Source organism: Astatotilapia calliptera, chromosome 17, assembly GCF_900246225.1.
Source record: "Astatotilapia calliptera chromosome 17, fAstCal1.2, whole genome shotgun sequence".
NCBI classification, from domain to species: Eukaryota; Metazoa; Chordata; class Actinopteri; order Cichliformes; family Cichlidae; genus Astatotilapia; species Astatotilapia calliptera.
The window spans coordinates 32,971,424-32,990,090 of NC_039318.1; the positions used below are offsets into that span (position 1 = coordinate 32,971,424).

General features: G+C 40.9%; 1 protein-coding gene across 4 annotated transcripts in view; it reads right to left on the reverse strand.

Annotated features, from left to right (window-relative positions):
• ahcyl2b (adenosylhomocysteinase like 2b) overlaps window positions 1-18,667 on the reverse strand; it is a 51,998-nt gene that overhangs the window by 14,167 nt on the left and 19,164 nt on the right. For 3 of the 4 annotated variants that reach the window (XM_026146185.1, XM_026146182.1, XM_026146183.1), the window contains exons 2-4: window positions 4,141-4,249; window positions 417-560; window positions 34-134 (exon numbers count right to left, since the gene is read on the reverse strand). In XM_026146185.1, the coding sequence (XP_026001970.1) occupies window positions 34-134; window positions 417-560; window positions 4,141-4,249 (354 nt within the window). Of the gene's footprint in view, window positions 1-33; window positions 135-416; window positions 561-4,140; window positions 4,250-5,647; window positions 5,938-18,667 lie in introns of those variants that run through there. The other variant, XM_026146186.1, reaches the window with a different exon arrangement.

Below are 18,667 nucleotides of genomic sequence, written 5' to 3' on the forward strand. Positions count from 1 at the left end.
TGTGTGTGAGTGTTTTGCACTGCTACTACTTACAGCAGTCTGGGCAGTGATGTGGGTGCAGCCCACAATCTTGGCACCAGCGAGGGGTTTTTCCCCCTGGGCTCGCTTCCTCAGAGCCATCAGTGCTGGCATCTCTGAAAGAAAAGGAAACACACACATACACACAAATACACATAAGTGGATATACAGGATTGATCTGGATGATTAAGGAATTCCCATCATTTAATCCTCCTAATACTTCAAAACTAATCCATCGCCTCGTGCGGTGGAGTAGCTCGATGAGCGAGGCTCTCTGCTAGGTAATTAGAGAGTAATGTCAATGAAATACATTGAGTTTGATTTTAAATGGTGGTCATAACAGCAGTTTGGTATTTAGCTCAGTTCCCAGTTTTTAAAGCTACTGCCCGCTGGTTCACCTTGCTCAGCTATCTCGATCTCTCTGCGGCCGAAGTCGGCCTGTTTGATGTTTTTGATGCAGAAGTCGCCGTTGCCCTTGGAGTTTTTCTGCTGTTTGTCACGAGGAGATGTCTCGTCATCAGAGCTGTCCGTGTATGATGCCGCTGCAAACAAACACACACAGGCATTGTCAGCATGTCAACACATCACATAGGAGGCAAAATATTGCCGCTGTAACCAAAAACAAAACAAAAAAAAGTTGTAAACTGTGAATCCATGTTTAAGTACAGAATACACTGAATGTATTCTGTACCTAAACATGGATTCTCTCAGCCTCTGGTTTCATCAGAATACATTAAACTCAAATGTGCAACTTGAATTTGTTAGCCTACAGATTTCAGGCACCACAGGCTTTAATTTATCATAGAGCTGCCAGCCAAACTTTTCCCACTAAGAGCAAAACTAGCAGCTTTATCACCTCTGACTGAAGCAGAAAGTAAACACAGGATGTTATTGGACTTAAGTATTTACACTTGGATATAAAAAGAAAACATGTTTGAGTAGTATCACTGGACCTGTGATATAAACAGTCATATGCACAGTCTGCACTTTGCATTATTGTGTGGTTTCAAATGTACTGTACATTTCTATACATGGAGGTGCACAGGATGTACTCCTCCATGAGTACAAATGGTGCATGATGCCAACATCACACACGCCTTTAAGTGCAGACAGGAAAACAAAGGTTTGAGGGTGTAAGAGGATATCCCGAATCCAATTCTTCAAGTTTTAGTTCATTACAAGCAATCGATATTGATTAACAATAGCGTCACCTCATGTCCGGGGGTAACACCCATGAATTCAAGACAATGTCTGTGCTGTGTTTTTGGCTGTACATGTAAATGATATCCTTAGAGAACGTTCCAAAGATTTTTTTTTTTTTTTTTAACCTGGCCTTCTTTGGGAAAATCTATGAAATTCTATGCAGAGTGCCTAAATCAGGTAAAAGCTGATGAAGTAAAACATGATTAGTGAGTTGATTTGAAATAATAATTAAAATAAATAAATAAATAAATAAAAAAAACAATCTAAATGCCCAAAACTGAAAAACAAATCATCTATCAATGAAAAAAAAAATACCCTTCCGTCCTACTTCCAAAACACGTTGGGACAAAACCAGGTGAGGGGAAAAAGGTTTTGCATGATGAAATTCTTCTCAAGAAACACAAAATCTAAAAAAGCTTAAAAACATCCAAACTAAGAAGCCTTAGCCTCGATCTGCTTTACAGTGGCTATAAACTTCAGCTACATGTTAACTTTACCTGGAACCTGTACTGTCATGACATTATTTACAATGTACTGTAAATGTGTTGGTTCTGCTTTACAGACTAGGACCACCAGCTTTAAAAAGAACCCTAATCAAAGGATCCTAAACTAAAGTGGTTCGGGGGAAGCTGTGTGACTGGTGCTTGCTGTAGTCTCTGTACTGTGGGAGCCATCAGAGAAATCAGAATCACTCCAGTGAGGGAATTATGAGGAAAGACAGGGAATCAGCCGAGGAGGAAGAGCGGGGGAAAAAAAGCAGCACAAGGATTCTGTACTGGAGTCTGAAACCAGGCTCTGAAACATGTCAAGGAGTTCATAGTGATTAAGGTGTTAACACAGGGATCCAAAGATGTGTGACAGAGACGCCTGCTGAATGAAATAAAAGCAGACTAAGTGCACTCCTCATTATCTCAATATCTTGAAGAAAATGCAGATCATTTTTTTAAGTGGTGATGTGAAAGCCCGAGGCAGGAGCGAGAGGTTCCTGGGGACTCTTGAGCTGGTTAGGAGGGGAGATAAAGCGCTGTGCTGGAGAAGAAAAAAAAACAAAGTGAAAAGAAAGAAAAAAGAAGTTATGATTTAGTGGTAGGAGACTGGGATAGATCCAAATCACACACCAGAGAAAAGTGCACAAGTGTGCAGTTTGGAGCTAAAAATGAAATTCAGAGCTGATTTTTTTTTAAGACAACTTAATGTCTCAAACAGGAAGAAAGAAAGGGAAAGAAACACAATGTCGCCTTCTCAGCTGACCCCAACAAGCGCCTATGAAAACACAGAGCTGTCTGCAAATGTGCCAGTGGGAAGTTACAGAGCCGAAACGCCTCATCTTCTCTGAATAAAAGTACTGATGCAGGGGCTTATCTTCTTCTTTTGCACCCCTGACCTGAGGGATCCATTATGCACATGCACTAATACTGACTGACAGTCCATGTGTCCGTTTGCCATCCATCTGTCTGTCCTAGCGCCATCATGCAGATTAATTCATCATGTTAAATGGTGTCGTTTAAAGTTATGTGGCCCGTGACTCTGACACACAGCAGGACATCAAAAGAGCCCGAGTCCAAGTGGCTTATGCAATATCGCATTTAAAAACGACTGATAACTGAGAAGGAAAGGAAAGCCAGGATTATAGTGACCGATTTATAAAGAACCTTTGCTCCCTTGTCCCTTCTTGTTTTCTGTGGTATTTGAGCAGAGCCATGTTAACCATTTCCAAATATACAGGAGTGTTGCATCAATCTACTCAAACTATGGCTACAGCTATCAGTTATATTAGTGATGAGTATTTGAGACCTCTACATCATCAGTGTGACTCGTTTACTCCTAACTTTAACCACCTTATGTGCTTTTATTCGTTAAATTAATTCTGGATGAAAGAAAGCAAAAGATTAAAAAAACATTTTTTAAACAACCACGTTTTTCCTAGTTACTCGATAAATCGTTGCAGCTTGAACTTAAACTAATCATACACAGAGTGTATTGTCTCCAAATCACTCAGCCTGTCTCTCCTGGTTACTCCCAAAGAAAATCATAACATCATGACAATGCATACTTAAACCAAATTTACAAAACAAAGAAACCCCTTATCTATACATACAATGAAACTTGTACTGTAAGACATAAAACTACACCTTACAGTTGCTGATACTAGCTGCCAGCTAAAACTCTTTTTAGACTATTGGCATATTTATCTTTACCAGCTTTCCAGTTAATCACCAATAGGGCGATGGTTTGGCTCTCCCATCCTATTTGGTTTCAGCCACACCCAATGCTTCAGCACCTGCTAATCCTCTAACACAGGGCCCACAGTTTCACATAAACCCAGGGTCTGAGTGTGAGAAAGAGTGCTAGAAACACAAGGACAGAAGTGGTAGATAAGTCCAGTCAACCATTCATCCAGGTGGAACTCAATGGAAAATTTAACATCCCCCTGGAATATCAGATAAGCAGCAAGGTAAAGTGATTGAGTAACAGGCTATAGTTTAAGACAGGAATGCAGGTATGGCGAAAGAGAGACACTGTGATGAAGTCTGCACTATATACTTAAACAAACAGGTCATTTTAGTCTATTTACTTTGTGCTGTAAAGACACTGCTTTAGTCTGTAGATGTCTGTGCCAACAAGGCTTGCACGGCCCTGCTATATTTTGTTCAGCGTTTCTTCCACCACTGCTCGCAACTTCCCAACAAGGCCGACTTTATTTGGCTCAGTGTGAGAGCCTCTACCATGCTACCAACTTTCAAGTCTCACTCCTGTGCTCTTTGTTTCATGAGGACAAACTGAGAAGAGTGGAGCTGAGCAGGTAAGAATAATGTTACTTGAGTCGATGACAAGACATTACTGTGAGCACACTGACACCAAAAATAATAGCTATCATAATCAGGATGAGTCACCCAAACATAAAATCTGTCTGTTTACCTGAGCTGTAGCTGTCTGTGGAGGACTGGGAGATGGAGCGGGACAGAGAGCGCCGTCCGATCTTGGAGGGACGCTTGTTGAACTCCTGTTTCTGGTCTGCAAACTGGATCTGTTGGTGGAGAAGGAGAGCAGAAACATTCAGGCAATCTGAATTGAGCTTTGAAAAATGTATTTAAATAAAACTATTCACAAACAGGACTCACAAAGCAATTTGAAAGCCAGGAAAAGAAAACTTTGCATCTTTAATAAACTGATTGCTTTTTAGCTCAGGTTACTCTAGGTTCATGTTAAGCTCGTGATTAAGAGAACGCTATCCTGAGTGAAAAATGTTTTACAGATAAGAGAAGATCAATAAAATAGATAAATAAGACAGGCAATAAACAGAGAGAGAACAAGTTCACTATAGTCTCTGAGGAGGGAGACTGCCTTTGAGTTCACTCTGACTCTGAAAGATAAAAGAGACAATGAGGCTATTATCAAGCAGTGACAAGGCCACGCGAGGTGCACCAGTTCATTCTGGTTCTGTGAAAATGAGCGGGATGTGTTTGGCTATTTGCCGCTTTCAGGACACTAAACTGACCATGAGCCTATCTTTCAGTGTTGCATCAAAGCCAATGACTTGGTGCATCATAATTCATCCAGTGATAATATTACAGCACATGAATGGCTGACTTATTCCTACAATAAAGCCACACGACAAGAACAAAAACTGCCAGTGTGTGTGTGTGTATATGCATTAAAACCTCTTTTTATTAGTCAGGTTGCTTTTATTAAATGAGCAATAATGGTGTCCATAAATTCATAGAAAGAAAGGCTTTTACATTGCCACATGGATGTCTAATGGATGTTGCACAAGGCAAAAAAAAAAAAAAGCAGCTGAAAGAGCATCAGTTCTTTGAGCATGTACTCATTTTTAAATAATTTTCATCCTCACAAAAAGATGTCCTTGAAAATTTTCAGGTTCTTGAGTGTGTGTGTGTGTGTGTGTGTGTGTGTGTGTGTGTGTGTGTGTGTGTGCGCGCATGTACGAGTAAAATACCAGGAGGCTTTGTATGTATTGACTTATTTATTCTCATAATGTGTGGAGACATTCGGTAAATTTCATGAGCGAGAGCTGCTGTTCACTCAAAAGTCACCTCTACGATCTGAAATCATCAGCAATATACACATTTCCCCCATTTTTTGCTTTGTGATCTCTGAGGCATTTCTTAAGTAGAGCCCAAACCCTGGTGATTCAGCCTGGAGAATGTGCACCTTAATAAACAGGCATGGAAAGGAAAGCAATGCAGCATTAAAGCTCTCAGAAAGCCAAACTGCACATGCAGCTGGGCAAGTTAAATAGTTAAAACTCATCACAAATTATCTGGTTAGGATGCTAGCTGATTAGCTGAGCATTTCTCCTTCCATTTCAATTCCACCCAAGCACCGATACTCTCAATATCATTTTAATCTCAATAAATAACACGTCATAAATCAGACTAATCCACTTCTCATCCATTCTCCTTACCTTTTTCACACAGCGCTCACTGCTCTCCCCACTCTTTTCCTTCTTCAACATTGCCACGTGTGTGTGTGTGGGACGAACTGCCAAGTACAGTGCGTGTTTGATTCAGGGCCTTGTGCATTGACGGGACATCATCTTTCAATGATCATTTCAGTGGCTGCACCTCTTGCCCTCTGCCTCTTTTTAGCCTTTCCTTTTCTGTAAACCAGCCCAAACTGCTCCGCCCATGTGCCAACAACACAATGCAATGAATTGTTTTCCCTTCCTTTCATTTTTTCCCCTTCCCTCTCTCCTACCTCAGTATTCTTGTTTAATTGTCAATTGTTCAAGCGCAGGCTGAATCGCTGCCATCAAAACTAAGCTTTGCCCTTGCTGACCCAAGACATGTAGCCAACAAACTAAGAGCATTAAGAAAGGAAGCAGTGATAGAAAAGGACTGGAATGAGCCATCTATACATCCTTATAAACTCTCTTAATGAATGGAAATGCTCATTAGCATACAGAAGAAGAGGTTAGGTTAAAAACTACAGTGATTACAGTTAATCTTGAAAGGAAGTAATTTCGATTGATCCTTTGAGCTCCACTCTTATCAGCACTGTGATTAAAAATGGCCATCATACAAGAAGATAAATAAATAAAAATATGAGGATTAAACTGTTGTTCTTTGGAACATAGAAGATTCCAAAACAACACAAGCAGAACAAGTCAGAACTGCTGCTTTATGTTATTTACAAGGGCAGCCATTGGTGCAAACATCGCTGACCTCATGCAACCTGTAATGGGTATGCTGGTCTCGAAAGTTTATTGGATGGGAGATTAAATGAGGGGCTTTAAGAGCTCAGAGTTGCACTGAAGGATTGCAGGTCATTTTAGGAGCTGGGGATAGAGGGCTTATTGGATGTTTTTTGGGACAAGATTACCACAGGGCACAAAGGAAACAGGGGCTACTGCCAGAGAGAATGGCACAGTGGTTCACTTATTCCTGTGTAAAATGAGAACAAGCAAACAGCATGAGAAGAACAACCCAAACGTAACCCATTCAGTTCTGATTTCTATTCCCTAGCTAATCTTTGAAAAGCACAGAATTAACAGGGTTTTTATTACTAAGGTATGGGGTAAGCATTGTCTAAAAGCTATTAAAACTCCTTTCCATTAAACGCATACTATATGAATGTGAATCAGTGAAATCTGTCACTTTTCCATCGCTGGCACACCTGCAATCTTATCAGTGTGAATCCAGTAATATTTATGCACCACTTCTACCATAGCTCAAGTCTATTAATCCAGTGCATGCATTAACAGACAGCCATGCACAAATTACAAGTGTACATAGTCAAGTTATAACATATGTCTCTGAGCTCGAGTCTCAATCAGAAATCAGCTCTCTCACTCAGACACTGGGTGCGAGGGGCAGGATCATAAAATTCAAAGTGGCTTATATGTGAATGACACAGCGCCATTTATAGACCAATTCTGCTTGCAGTGCTAAACACCTCATCTGTGAGAAAAGGTTTAAATCTGTATTTCAGCTTGTGGCAATAAAAGTCTGCAAATAAACTCAAAGTAATGAATGGGCTGGTGCTCATCCGCGTACAATAGCCCGTCAGCCAAATTCTGGTTAGGTGTTCCTGCAGCTTACTGCTCACCACGAGTGGCAAGTCTGAATGAAGGGCTGTTGTTATGAGTGATCACATACTGGTTAGATTAGAGATGACTTTACAGTAACCTGACAGATTCTAAGATGGTCCTTCAATCTCAAATAATAAACTATTTTCAGTTTGACCATCTCTGATTTGCATAAACATTTTATGGTCCACAGCTTGAACAAGTGTAATGAAGAAAATAGCATTTTCTTCTTTTTTTGACTAAGAATTTCATGTAAAAATGTATTCAGCATGTTTTGTTTTGCATTATTGTGAAATTCAACTATATACTATTCAGAAATTGTCACCAATTGTGTTTTGACATCTTTTTAATGTTTAATTCTAATGAGTCTGCGGTCAAATACGGGGCTTTATAAGACTGCTTAAGTTTTTTGGTTTTTTTTAGTCCTCAATACTGAGACGTTTTTTGATCCGTCTATCCCAATTTCACAGCTATTGATTCATTTTGATGGTAAGAAAGGGCACTGAAAATTTCAGGTTTGTATCTTTAGTTTTTGAGATATTCATGTTCAAACAAAAACAACAAGAAAATTGCTGCAAGTGGTTTGACAAAAGTATTTCGAAAAGTATTTGAAATAAAAAAAATCATTATATAGAAGTCCAAAAATGGGAACATAATATTTTTAGGCAAAATTGGGGATGGTTGAGGTGAAGGCCCACAGTGATTTGAGATCAAAGAACCCAAAAGACACTTGTAGCTGAAGGCAGTGAAAACAGCGAATGGAGTCAGCAGCATGCTCCTCCTGTGCTCATATATTAGCCACTCAGGAATGGCTGTACAAGTCCCAACATATAAAAAGCTATTTTCAGAGGCAAACAGCTTTTGTGTGTCAATGTCATTCAATTTGTCAAATACCTGGAGAAGAAAGGCCACTGTGTAATTCAGTATCCTCTGATTATTTACAATATATGTGTCTGTAATAGTCTCTCATATAATGATCCAAGACTGGGTAAAAATGGAGAAAAAAAATCTTGGTGATTTTCCCTCCTCACATCAGTCAATATTGATATATAATCACGATATATATATTTAAACCAAAATGAACTTCATGAGTTTGTCATAAGCTGAACATGATAAATGTACTGCAACACTGTAACTGTATTTTAAATAAATACTGTTGTAGTATATAGACAAACTCTTTCAAATTGTTGGCCACATGAAGTGCAGTACTGGGTAGTGAGGCTCATAAATGGGCCAGGTGTGCGCTTTGCACTCAGCTGCTTAAAATATGACATTTTGGACCATGTTTACCGACATCGTGTCTTGTAATGTGTGTAAGCCGCCATTGTGGAAACATGTTTTCAACACAGTTTACAGTGTATACTGCTCTGCTTCTTTGTCAGACTTTAAATAGCCAAAATATCGCCACATTAATTCCTCAATAGTGTCCTAATCCTTTGAGTATCAGGTTGTATCCACTGCAGTGTCATATTTGGTAACAAAGTCGTTTGATTTTTCAATAACAGTCTTTGTTCTCATTTTCTCTTTTATCTCACTCGAATTCCTAATATACTGTAGTGTGTAGCAGCCCAAACGTTAGCACATGTGCTGACTATTCTTACTGTCATTGGCCTTCAGTGTTGTCAGTAAAAAAAAAAAAAGGATTTGGATAAGCTCCATGCAGTTTATATTGACCTTGTTTAGTAATGCCATCTTGGAAAGTTTTTGCACGATAATTATTTTTATCGTTTTATCACCTGGCTCTATAAGAATCACTCACTTTTTTTATACTAGGTTTCCTTTCAGACAGCACCGGCACTGCTGCAGAACTCCAGCATGTTTGCAGGTTGCGACACTGGAAGAGCCATAAACGTGGAGTTCGTGTTGTGATGTGGGTTGCATGCAGGTAATAAAAATATTTCAGACTAATCTGCCTTAAGCAACAATGTTCATCTCTTGGCTTTCCCCTCCATGACATTCCTAATCTTCCACTTTCTATCTAGCTTTCACACCCCGCAGGAACTCTTTTACATAACAGATTGATTGGGTAGCTGGTGATTTATGAATAATACATGTTCAATATTCAGCACTTGCCCACATGGGACACAATCGTGTATCCGGCAGTGACCATGAGCCACCAATACAACCACAGAAGAAAGGGGATGAGGAGCACTTGGTATGCACTTGTTTTCTAGCAGTCGCTTATATAGACGCATGTGCACAATGAGGAAAAGAGATGAAAAGAGCTCTATTTAAAGCCATGTGCTCCTTTGTTACAAGTGTCTTTGAATGGGCTATTCCAATTCAGTATAAGATGCTATTGAGCTCTTATGCTGAATTGGACAGACACAGATGCAGCATCGTTTTATATGTTTGTGCTTGCTGGAGGACAAATATAATCTTTCCAGTCGTGGGGTTGGGGTGGAGGCCTAAGCTTAACTCCTAATAATCTATAACCCCTTAACTCTAAATGGAAGCCCTAAAGTGCTGCGAAGCATCCATGCTGGAATACATCTGACATCTAACATCAGAGATCAAACACGCAGGCTTTATGCCCCATCTGTTTATGTAATTCATATGGCGATACCCACAATGAAACCATAAATATCACAACATCTAAATCCTGGCTCCTGGCACATTCAGCTGGGCTCTGCAGCCCTCTGGAAATGACAGATTTGTTTTAAATTTGTGGTAAGACGACATGTTTTAGAACTGGGTGGGGGGAATCTCCCGTTGAACACAGTCAACAAGCTAGCTGAGTGCCAAGGGAACTGTGGTACAGCGCAAAGAACATCTAGGCTGGCGTTGTGAAAAAACAGAGACCCCTCTGGGAGAGAGAAAATGAAAACAGACACAGATGCAGCATCAGATCTGACGAGATATGGTACTGTTTTGATTTCCCCACAAACACCGTGGATTCATCTCATCCTGCTAGACCAGGGGTGCTCAATACGTCGATCGCGATCGACCAGTCGATCGCAAAGGTAGTATTGGTAGATCGCATGGCATTAAAAAAATAGATGCCAGCCTATCATCCATCCCGTCACTTGATTGATACAGGGAAGCCAGTCAGATGACATCGGATTTTTTTCTGACGCTTGGGTCGCTGCGCATGTGCAAACAGCGGCGCGAAGTGTAGTAAAACTGACAAGCTAGTCAGCGAGTTAACTCCAATTTTTAGCTCTCGGTTTTTTCTAAACCTAAGAAAGGGTTAAAAATGAGTGAGGGAGCTGGACCAAGTAAGAAGACAAAAACGTATCACTTTCATACAGAATGGGAGGAAGACTTTTTTTTCACGATGTCATTTTCGAAGTGCGTTTGCCTCATCTGCCAGGCTGCCATCGCAATGCCAAAGAAGGGAAATGTGGAGCAGCATTTTCGAACTGTTCACGGAAAATACGACACTACATTCCCGCCGAAAAGCGAGCTAAGAAAGAAAAAGGTGAAGGAACTAAAATCCCAGTTGTCCGGACAGCAGTCATTTTTCACACAACAAACTTCAAAAGCGAAAGCCGCCACCGAAGCATCGTTCCGGGTGAGTCACATCGTTAAAAACAAGAAGTCTTTTCAAGATGGAGAGATGGTAAAAGAGGCATTCGTTGAAGCAGCTGACTCATTGTTCCGAGACTTTAAAAATAAGGCAGAAATAACATCTTCGATCAAAGCTCTCCAGCTGTCAAGAAGTACAGTTACACGGCGCTGTGAAGCCATGGCGGAGGATTTAACCCAGCAACTTTGGAAGGACATCGGAGATTGCCAGTGTTTCTCACTGCAGTTGGACGAATCTACGGACGTGAGTGACACAGCCCAGGTGTGCATTTTCATTCGTATGGTGTTTACTGATATCACTGCAAAAGAAGCGCTATTAACAGTCCTGCCCATGAAAGAACAGACGCGAGGAGAGGACATATTTCAGTCGTTCAAAAACTTTATCGAGAAAACCCAGCTCCCAGTGTACAAATTGGTGTCTATTACCACAGATGGAGCACCCGCAATGGTTGGCCGCCTTGGCAATAATGGATTTATTGCCAAGTGCAGGCAGGACGATGCTTTCCCGGACTTCCTAAATTACCATTGCATAATCCACCAAAAAGCGTTATGCGCTAAAATGCTCAACATGAAGGAGATCATGAATGTTGCAACGAAGATCGCCTGTTCTATTCGCGCCAGATCTCTTCAAAGACGGTTATTTCGTGCACATCTGGAGAAGGCTGACTGCGACCACTCTGAGTTGTTGCTACACACTGACGTGAGGTGGCTTAGTCGAGGGAAATTCCTGCAAAGATTTCGAGAGCTCTGTCCGGAGATTAAGGAGTTTTTCCGTGTAGCTGGACAAGCAGAATACATGCAACTTAATGACGGTCAGTGGCTGTTAGACTTGGCATTTTTAACCGATCTGACAAACATGTTGAATGACCTTAATCTACAGCTGCAAGGAAAAGACAAAACAGTGATCAACATGATCAGCTCAGTTAATGCTTTCAAACGAAAGATGCAACATCTCTCTTTAAAGCTGCAGCGCCATGATTTGATAAACTTTCAAAACCTGGCGTCAGAGCTGGAGATGCAGGGGATGGCCTGTTTGCAACTTGACAGTGCACGCTACACAGAGCAGATTGACAATTGTCTGTCAGAGTTTGACAAACGCTTTCAAGACTTTTCTTTGCTCGAGCCAGTCGCTACCTTCATGTGCTATCCTTTTCGGGAAGATGCTGATGTCGATTCACTCGCATCAAAAATTGCAAAACTATTTCACCTGAACTCTTCTGGAGTGGAAGATGAGATTTTGACACTACAAGCCGACATTGAGCTGAAGTCCAGAGATCATGGACAGTTCTGGAACTTACTCACAGAAGTAAAGTACCCCAACATGAGGAAATGTGCTGCCTCTTTGACTGCATTATTCGGCTCCACTTATTTATGTGAGTCATCATTTTCCCACATGAACATCATTAAGTTCAAGTACCGTTCCACCATGACTGATGAACATTTGGAAGTGTGTTTGAGGCTGGCCGTCAGCAGCTACTGTCCGGACTATGCATCCCTGGCTGATTCAATTCAGTGCAAGTCATCAGAGTAAACTCAGGTAATGACAAAAAATTTACATTGTTAATTGTGTTGTGAAATATTGGATATTGCGGTTATGCATGTATATACATTGTAGATATAAAGAATCCTCAATATATTTATAAATAAGTATATGTTTTGGATTTTTGTAGTGGGTAGATCATGTTGACTTGGTCATTTTATAAGTAGCTCACATGCGGAAAAAGTGTGAGCACCCCTGTGCTAGACTATCAACAGAAATTTGAAGTGACAAGTGACTTAACAAACATGCTCTGTTATTAATCACAGAGGTGAAGATAGCAATATTTAGCACTTATGAATACACTGTAAAAAAACAAAACAAAAAAACTTGTCATGTTTTTGTATACAAATACACTTTGAAGATATACAACATATCAATACAACAGTGCACTTGCCTTATACCTGCTTTGGCTTGTGAATGTCAATAAGAGGATTTACAGCTCTTTAAGGTACAGCTATACGCTAACATCTTTACCTTCTTTCTGCTGCTCACTTTAGGGGTCACTACAGGTAATCATCTGCCTCCATTTCAACCTATCCCTAGCATCCTCTTGTCACGCCAACCCCCTTCACCTTCCCTCCTACCTCATAGCTTCATCTTTTCCACCCAGATGTCTGCTATCTGCTCTGCACATTTCCAAACTCAGCTTTGCCTCTATTTGCGTCTAAACCGCTCAACCTGAGCTTTCCCTCTGATGTACTCATTTCTAATCCTTTCCATCCTAGTCATTCTGAACAAAACCTTGGGAGGATACCCTGCCACATCCATCATATCCATACATCATAAACCACCATCATAGCAGGTCTCACTGCCATCTCTTAAACATGCCCTTTAACCTTGGTACCATTTGTTACGATTAACGCCAACGCTCTTCTCCAACCCCTCCACCTGCCTGCACTCTCTTCTTCACCTCTCTTGTGCTCATCTGTAGCTTTGGATGGTTGACCAGCCAAAGTCATCCACCGTCAATCCTCTTTTCTCCAGAGCATATCTCCACCTGTTCCCTCCTCTACAGATAACAGTATGGTAAATGGTAAATGGCCTGTATTTATATAGCGCTTTACTAGTCCCTAAGGACCCCAAAGCGCTTTACATATCCAGTCATCCACCCATTCACACACACATTCACACACTGGTGATGGCAAGCTACATTGTAGCCACAGCCACCCTGGGGCGCACTGACAGAGGCGAGGCTGCCGGACACTGGCGCCACCGGGCCCTCTGACCACCACCAACGGGTGAAGTGTCTTGCCCAAGGACACAACGACCGAGACTGTCCAAGCCGGGGCTCGAACCGGCAACCTTCCGATTACAAGACGAACTCCCAACTCTTGAGCCACGATCGCCCATAAGTATAGTCTGCAAAAATAACAGTCCATGGAAACTCCTGCCTGACATCACCTGTTAACCTGTGATGTTGCTATTTTTAATATTTTGCTTAAAGAGTTGAATGAAATGTTACTGAAGCACCTCAGGTAAAAAAAAAAAAATCATGCCTTTATAAAAAGGGAGAAACAGGAAGAAGTTACTCCTTATTATAATTCATTTGGACAAGGTTTTATCTTTAAAAGAACATATAATATTCACTTCACACACCATATTGTTATTCTCTGATTCTAGTAGAATAACGTGGCATGATTCACAGTTAAAAATGATCATCATTTATCTTTTGGGGCCTTGAAGAATTTTTTTAGTTCACCCGCTCTCAAAAAAACAAAAAACATTTATGCTCTATCCTACTCTCTTCCTCTCTAAGACCACACTCACTTTTAAGCAAGCTTTCTTCTGACTAGCACAGAAGGTCAGAACAGCTGGTGGTTTTTTGTTTGAGGGAAAGAAAATACACCCATGCTCACTGAAGTCTTGAGTACAGCAGGCTTTTCAGCTCCAGCAGCAGGAGGGAAAAAATTTGGTTGTTTTTTGGTATGAAAGCTGCAAAAGATGAGACACCAGCTAACTACCTTAAAAAAAAATGGCACCCTGCAATCTTGAATAAAAAACACATAAATAAGCCAATAAAGAGACCAAGCACAAACCAAAGCTAAAAGCTTGGCTCTAACTGCTAAGTGGCTTGTAATGACGTTGGTCACTTAATATTTTTGTAATACATTTCTGCTCAGAACAAAGCACAGAGCAAGTGCAAAATGCCAAGCTCTGCACTCTGCCTTTGGCATCACTCCACCAAGGAAAACATTTCATCTTCTAAAATTAATGTTTAGCCATTTCTGAGTATTTCAAGGAATTCTAGACGAAAGCTTTAAAGATTAATTTGATGTTTAGTCACACATCATAACACGTATGCCTCGAACAAGGACTTTAAACCAGCAGTGAGGTGACGGGACAATGACCGTGCAGACTTTAAGCCTGGTGTCTTCAGTGCTGGCCTTTGCCACTGATTGACAAGCCAACAGGAAGGGAGGGAGGGCTTATTCGGCATCCCCACAACACCTGATAACTGTGGGGAGCCAAAGAGTCCTGCCCAATATGCCTTTCTGTGTGCGTGTGTGGGAGTACAAAATGTTCCCTTTGGCTGAAAGAACCTGAGGTACTTCAGGTTCATCAGGAATTTTCCCAGCTTTGAAATGCCTTTTCAGGGCAACACAAAAATCAGATGTGATGGTTTAACATTCTAAAAGGCAGTAAGTCTTTGTTGACCATTTCATAAACCAAAATATCTTTATGCTTCATAAATGAAAGCCAGATTAACAAAATTGGTTTCAAAATACTGATGGCCCTCAGCGCTATCCCTCAGCCTTTTAGGAGAAGCACCTATGTCAATTAGATTAGAAAATCCTAGGTCATATCTTTCTCAAGTTACCACATTCACATGATTTTCAGAAAACATGACATTGATGTCACTGAGATTCAAACTTTAGTATCAATATGGAAAATCAATATGGAATAAAAAATTAAGTACTTCAATGCTGCTGATTTTTCTGTCTCAGGATGAAAACTTTGTAGGGTCATAAAAAATAAATCAATAAAATGTATTCTTTGTCTGAAAAATCCTGCATGAAGGGTAAAATTCTAGTGGTAATTAATCAAATTCAACTGAGACTTCAGACAGAGACTGTTGTGTGCACTCAGGTGAAATGGACACGTTTTAAGATAAACTTCAGGGCAAATTATTGAAGTGACTACCAATGACAGTGCATGATACTAATGATTGACATTTTACAGTCGGGCAACTGAAGACCTGAATGTCCACTAGCAACAAAACATCTTCAAAAAGTGATTAAAATGCAAACAATTACTTTGCTAATCAATTCTTTTACATATTCAACTTGCAGTTTGGGTGGCTGTTCGAGCAAAAAAGTGCACTTTTAAAACATCGCTCTGTAGGAAATACTGAGAGGGTTGTAGGGGGGGGTTGTAGTTTTTCCAACAAGGAAAAATATTTCACAAATAAAGGCTGTGTGTGTACTCAGCTGTGACTGTAGGGACACAAGCTGGCATGCTATGCTACACAATGCAAAACATACAGTGATGTCTTCACAGCTGTGTTTCTGAAGGCTCTGCATGCAAATTTCTTCTAAAAACATTTGAGTTCCCGTAAATCAGATGTTTGGCTAGAAACGAGAGCAAAGCAAGCAGCTCTTTCGATGAGCCGTGTGTATGGTTTGGCAGCTTGAGTTTTGTTTTAATTTTTTTGTTTTTTCAAAGGTGGCTTCACACCAGAAGAGATCAAATCTGTGTTTTTCCGAACCATTGATCTCGGTCACACGACGGGGTAATGGGCTGGAGCGGTGACCCCTGCAGCGGTGACCCCTGCAGCGGCGACCCCTGCAGCGGCGACCCCTGCAGCAACGACCGCACTGAACCTACTGAGTTGAACTGTGGACTTTCATTAGAAAGTAACCATCTCACGTTCAATTGCTAACTTGCTTGGAAAGGATTCAAACCTTATGGCACCTCTATTACACGGCCCACAAGATTGCCTCATTGGCACACACATGAGATAAAATTGTCAGCCTATCCAGATCTCATCAGCATACGGTGGTGGATGTTCATTTCCCATTCGACCTGCTTCAGGTGCTAACTGACGTGAATAATAAACAGATACGGAGCCTCTCGTCTCACGGTGTGAGGCTTCTACACAGATTGGCATGTGTTCCAAAATGAGTAATCGTAAGTGAAAGACAGAAGGAGACAGACAGAGAGGAGCATGCTAACAAACACTGATGAGAAGGTAATGTACTAGAAAGAAAATTGAAATTTAATGATGATGACAGGGAAAATTGGCCAGCTCACGTTGGCTCCATTTGCCAGGATCGGTGCTGCAAAAGTTCTTTTTATTGTGCCTTTTTTTTTCCTTTCTTACAGTGGCACAATTTGCAATCACCTTGAGCTGGTCTGTTTTTTACACTTATTTATTTTTTGCTTTGCATCTGTGTGGACACTTGTCAGTCCGTTCTCCAATCTGGTGTCAAATCTTGCCTTCGAACTGCACGTGTCATCATCTATAAAAGTTTTAGCCACATCAGGAACAGAAAGAGACAGGGGCTGAGTGAGGAAGAGGAGTGGGTATATAAAGGATTGAGGCAAAAGAAGACTTGAGCCCTGTCTCTCATAATTGAAGTCTTATTCACTCACTCCCACATAACCTGTCAATTTTTATCGCCTCACTGCAGCTGTTCAAACTGCCAACCATCTATAATTACCACTCTAAAAATACATGATGCTGACCAAATAATCACAAACCAGCTTAAAACCTTTGTCTGATGTTTCTGGGCCCCAAAGCACTTATGTAGATGATCATGGGCCATATCATTTAATGCTCCTCCACCTAAAACCAAAGAGCCATTGTTCTCATGGAGCAAACAGTGAATGTTTGTGTCAGAGATACTGAGACCCCATGTGTGGTCATCTGAATGACACTGTTGGATTGTGCGCATCCCCAAAATGGATAAAACTCACCCAACAGCTCCGATGAGTATTTAACAGTATAACAGTTATAATTTTATGCAGGTTTTCAAATACAGCTATACTGGTAAACAAGTAAAAACACCCAGTGTGCACATTGCAAGCTTTTTGGAAGGATGGATAACCCAAGCAAGTTTTAAGTATCCTGGGATCTTGTTAATGAGTGATGGGAAGGTGGAGCGACAGGTGGAAGTGTGTATTGCTGCAATATCAGCAGTAATGCGGGCACTGTACCAGATTGCTGTGGTGAACAGAGAGCTGATCTGGAGGTCAAAATTCTCCCTGAGGTCTGCACTCGCCCGGCTGAGAGGAGACAGCAGGATAGACGCAGGACTATATTGCTCATTTGGTCTGGGAGTGTCCCACAATCCCCTAGGATGAACCTGCTATACTGCTAGGAAAAAGGGTGCCTGGAAAACCCTCCTCAGCCTGCTACCAAAGCAAGCCAACTTCGGATGAGGGGAAGAAAATGGACATTTATTTAGAAACTTCCAGCAGGATCATGAGGAGACTTGTAGAGTTAATATGTTAGGGTGCCGTTATAATTATGGGGATCCACATTTGATAAATATTCAAGAGGTGAATTTAAGGGTTTCAAGTATGAACAGACTTTTAAGTACTTTTATTACACCATAAAAAGTCACACACAGACTGAGCCTCAGAATGAAGGGACAAGACTGAGGGACGTGTGTATATATTACAATTATAGCAACAGTAAAACAGTATAATTGCTAGACTGTTTTAGTATGGTTGATGGGTTCTCCTATGAACATTTACCAGCATATGCTATCGCCACCTGTTTGTTTATTTAGAGGCTCTAAAGCACCCTTCATCCTTCTTTTAGTACCCACAGCTTGCCAGCACAAGCAACCATAAGCCAGGACACACTTAGCTCCTCCACTGATATATTAGCAATCACTGATGATTGAAGTGACAGTGACTGACATATTACCTACCCCTAGTGTCTATGTAAAAGAAGGAAGGTAAACAGTTGAGGTAACCTAAGCTAGGCCTGTAGAAGCCTGATGCACAGTCCTTTGAGAGGAAACCCAAGAGGAGAAGAGGGAAGGAAGTATTCTCCATAAGGCCAGTAGGAAACTTGCTGTTTATACCTCCTTTGCTGCTGCTCTTCTCTGGGGGAAATCTCAATTGCTTCAAATGTATTTCTGTGCTGATATTTTTACAGAAGTCATATCCTGATGTTATAGCAAGTTATATTTTACCACCATAAAACAGAAGAAAATGAACAGTTTGCTAATTATAGTTTTTGAGAGGTATATAAATAGCAGACTTGTCTTAGCCAAACACAAGTTTTAAGCAAAAACATTATAATAAAACAGCAGCCTGGGCAGGACGGAGGAAGGGAAACATGAGCACGAAGCATTACGTCAGTGACTTTAGGAATA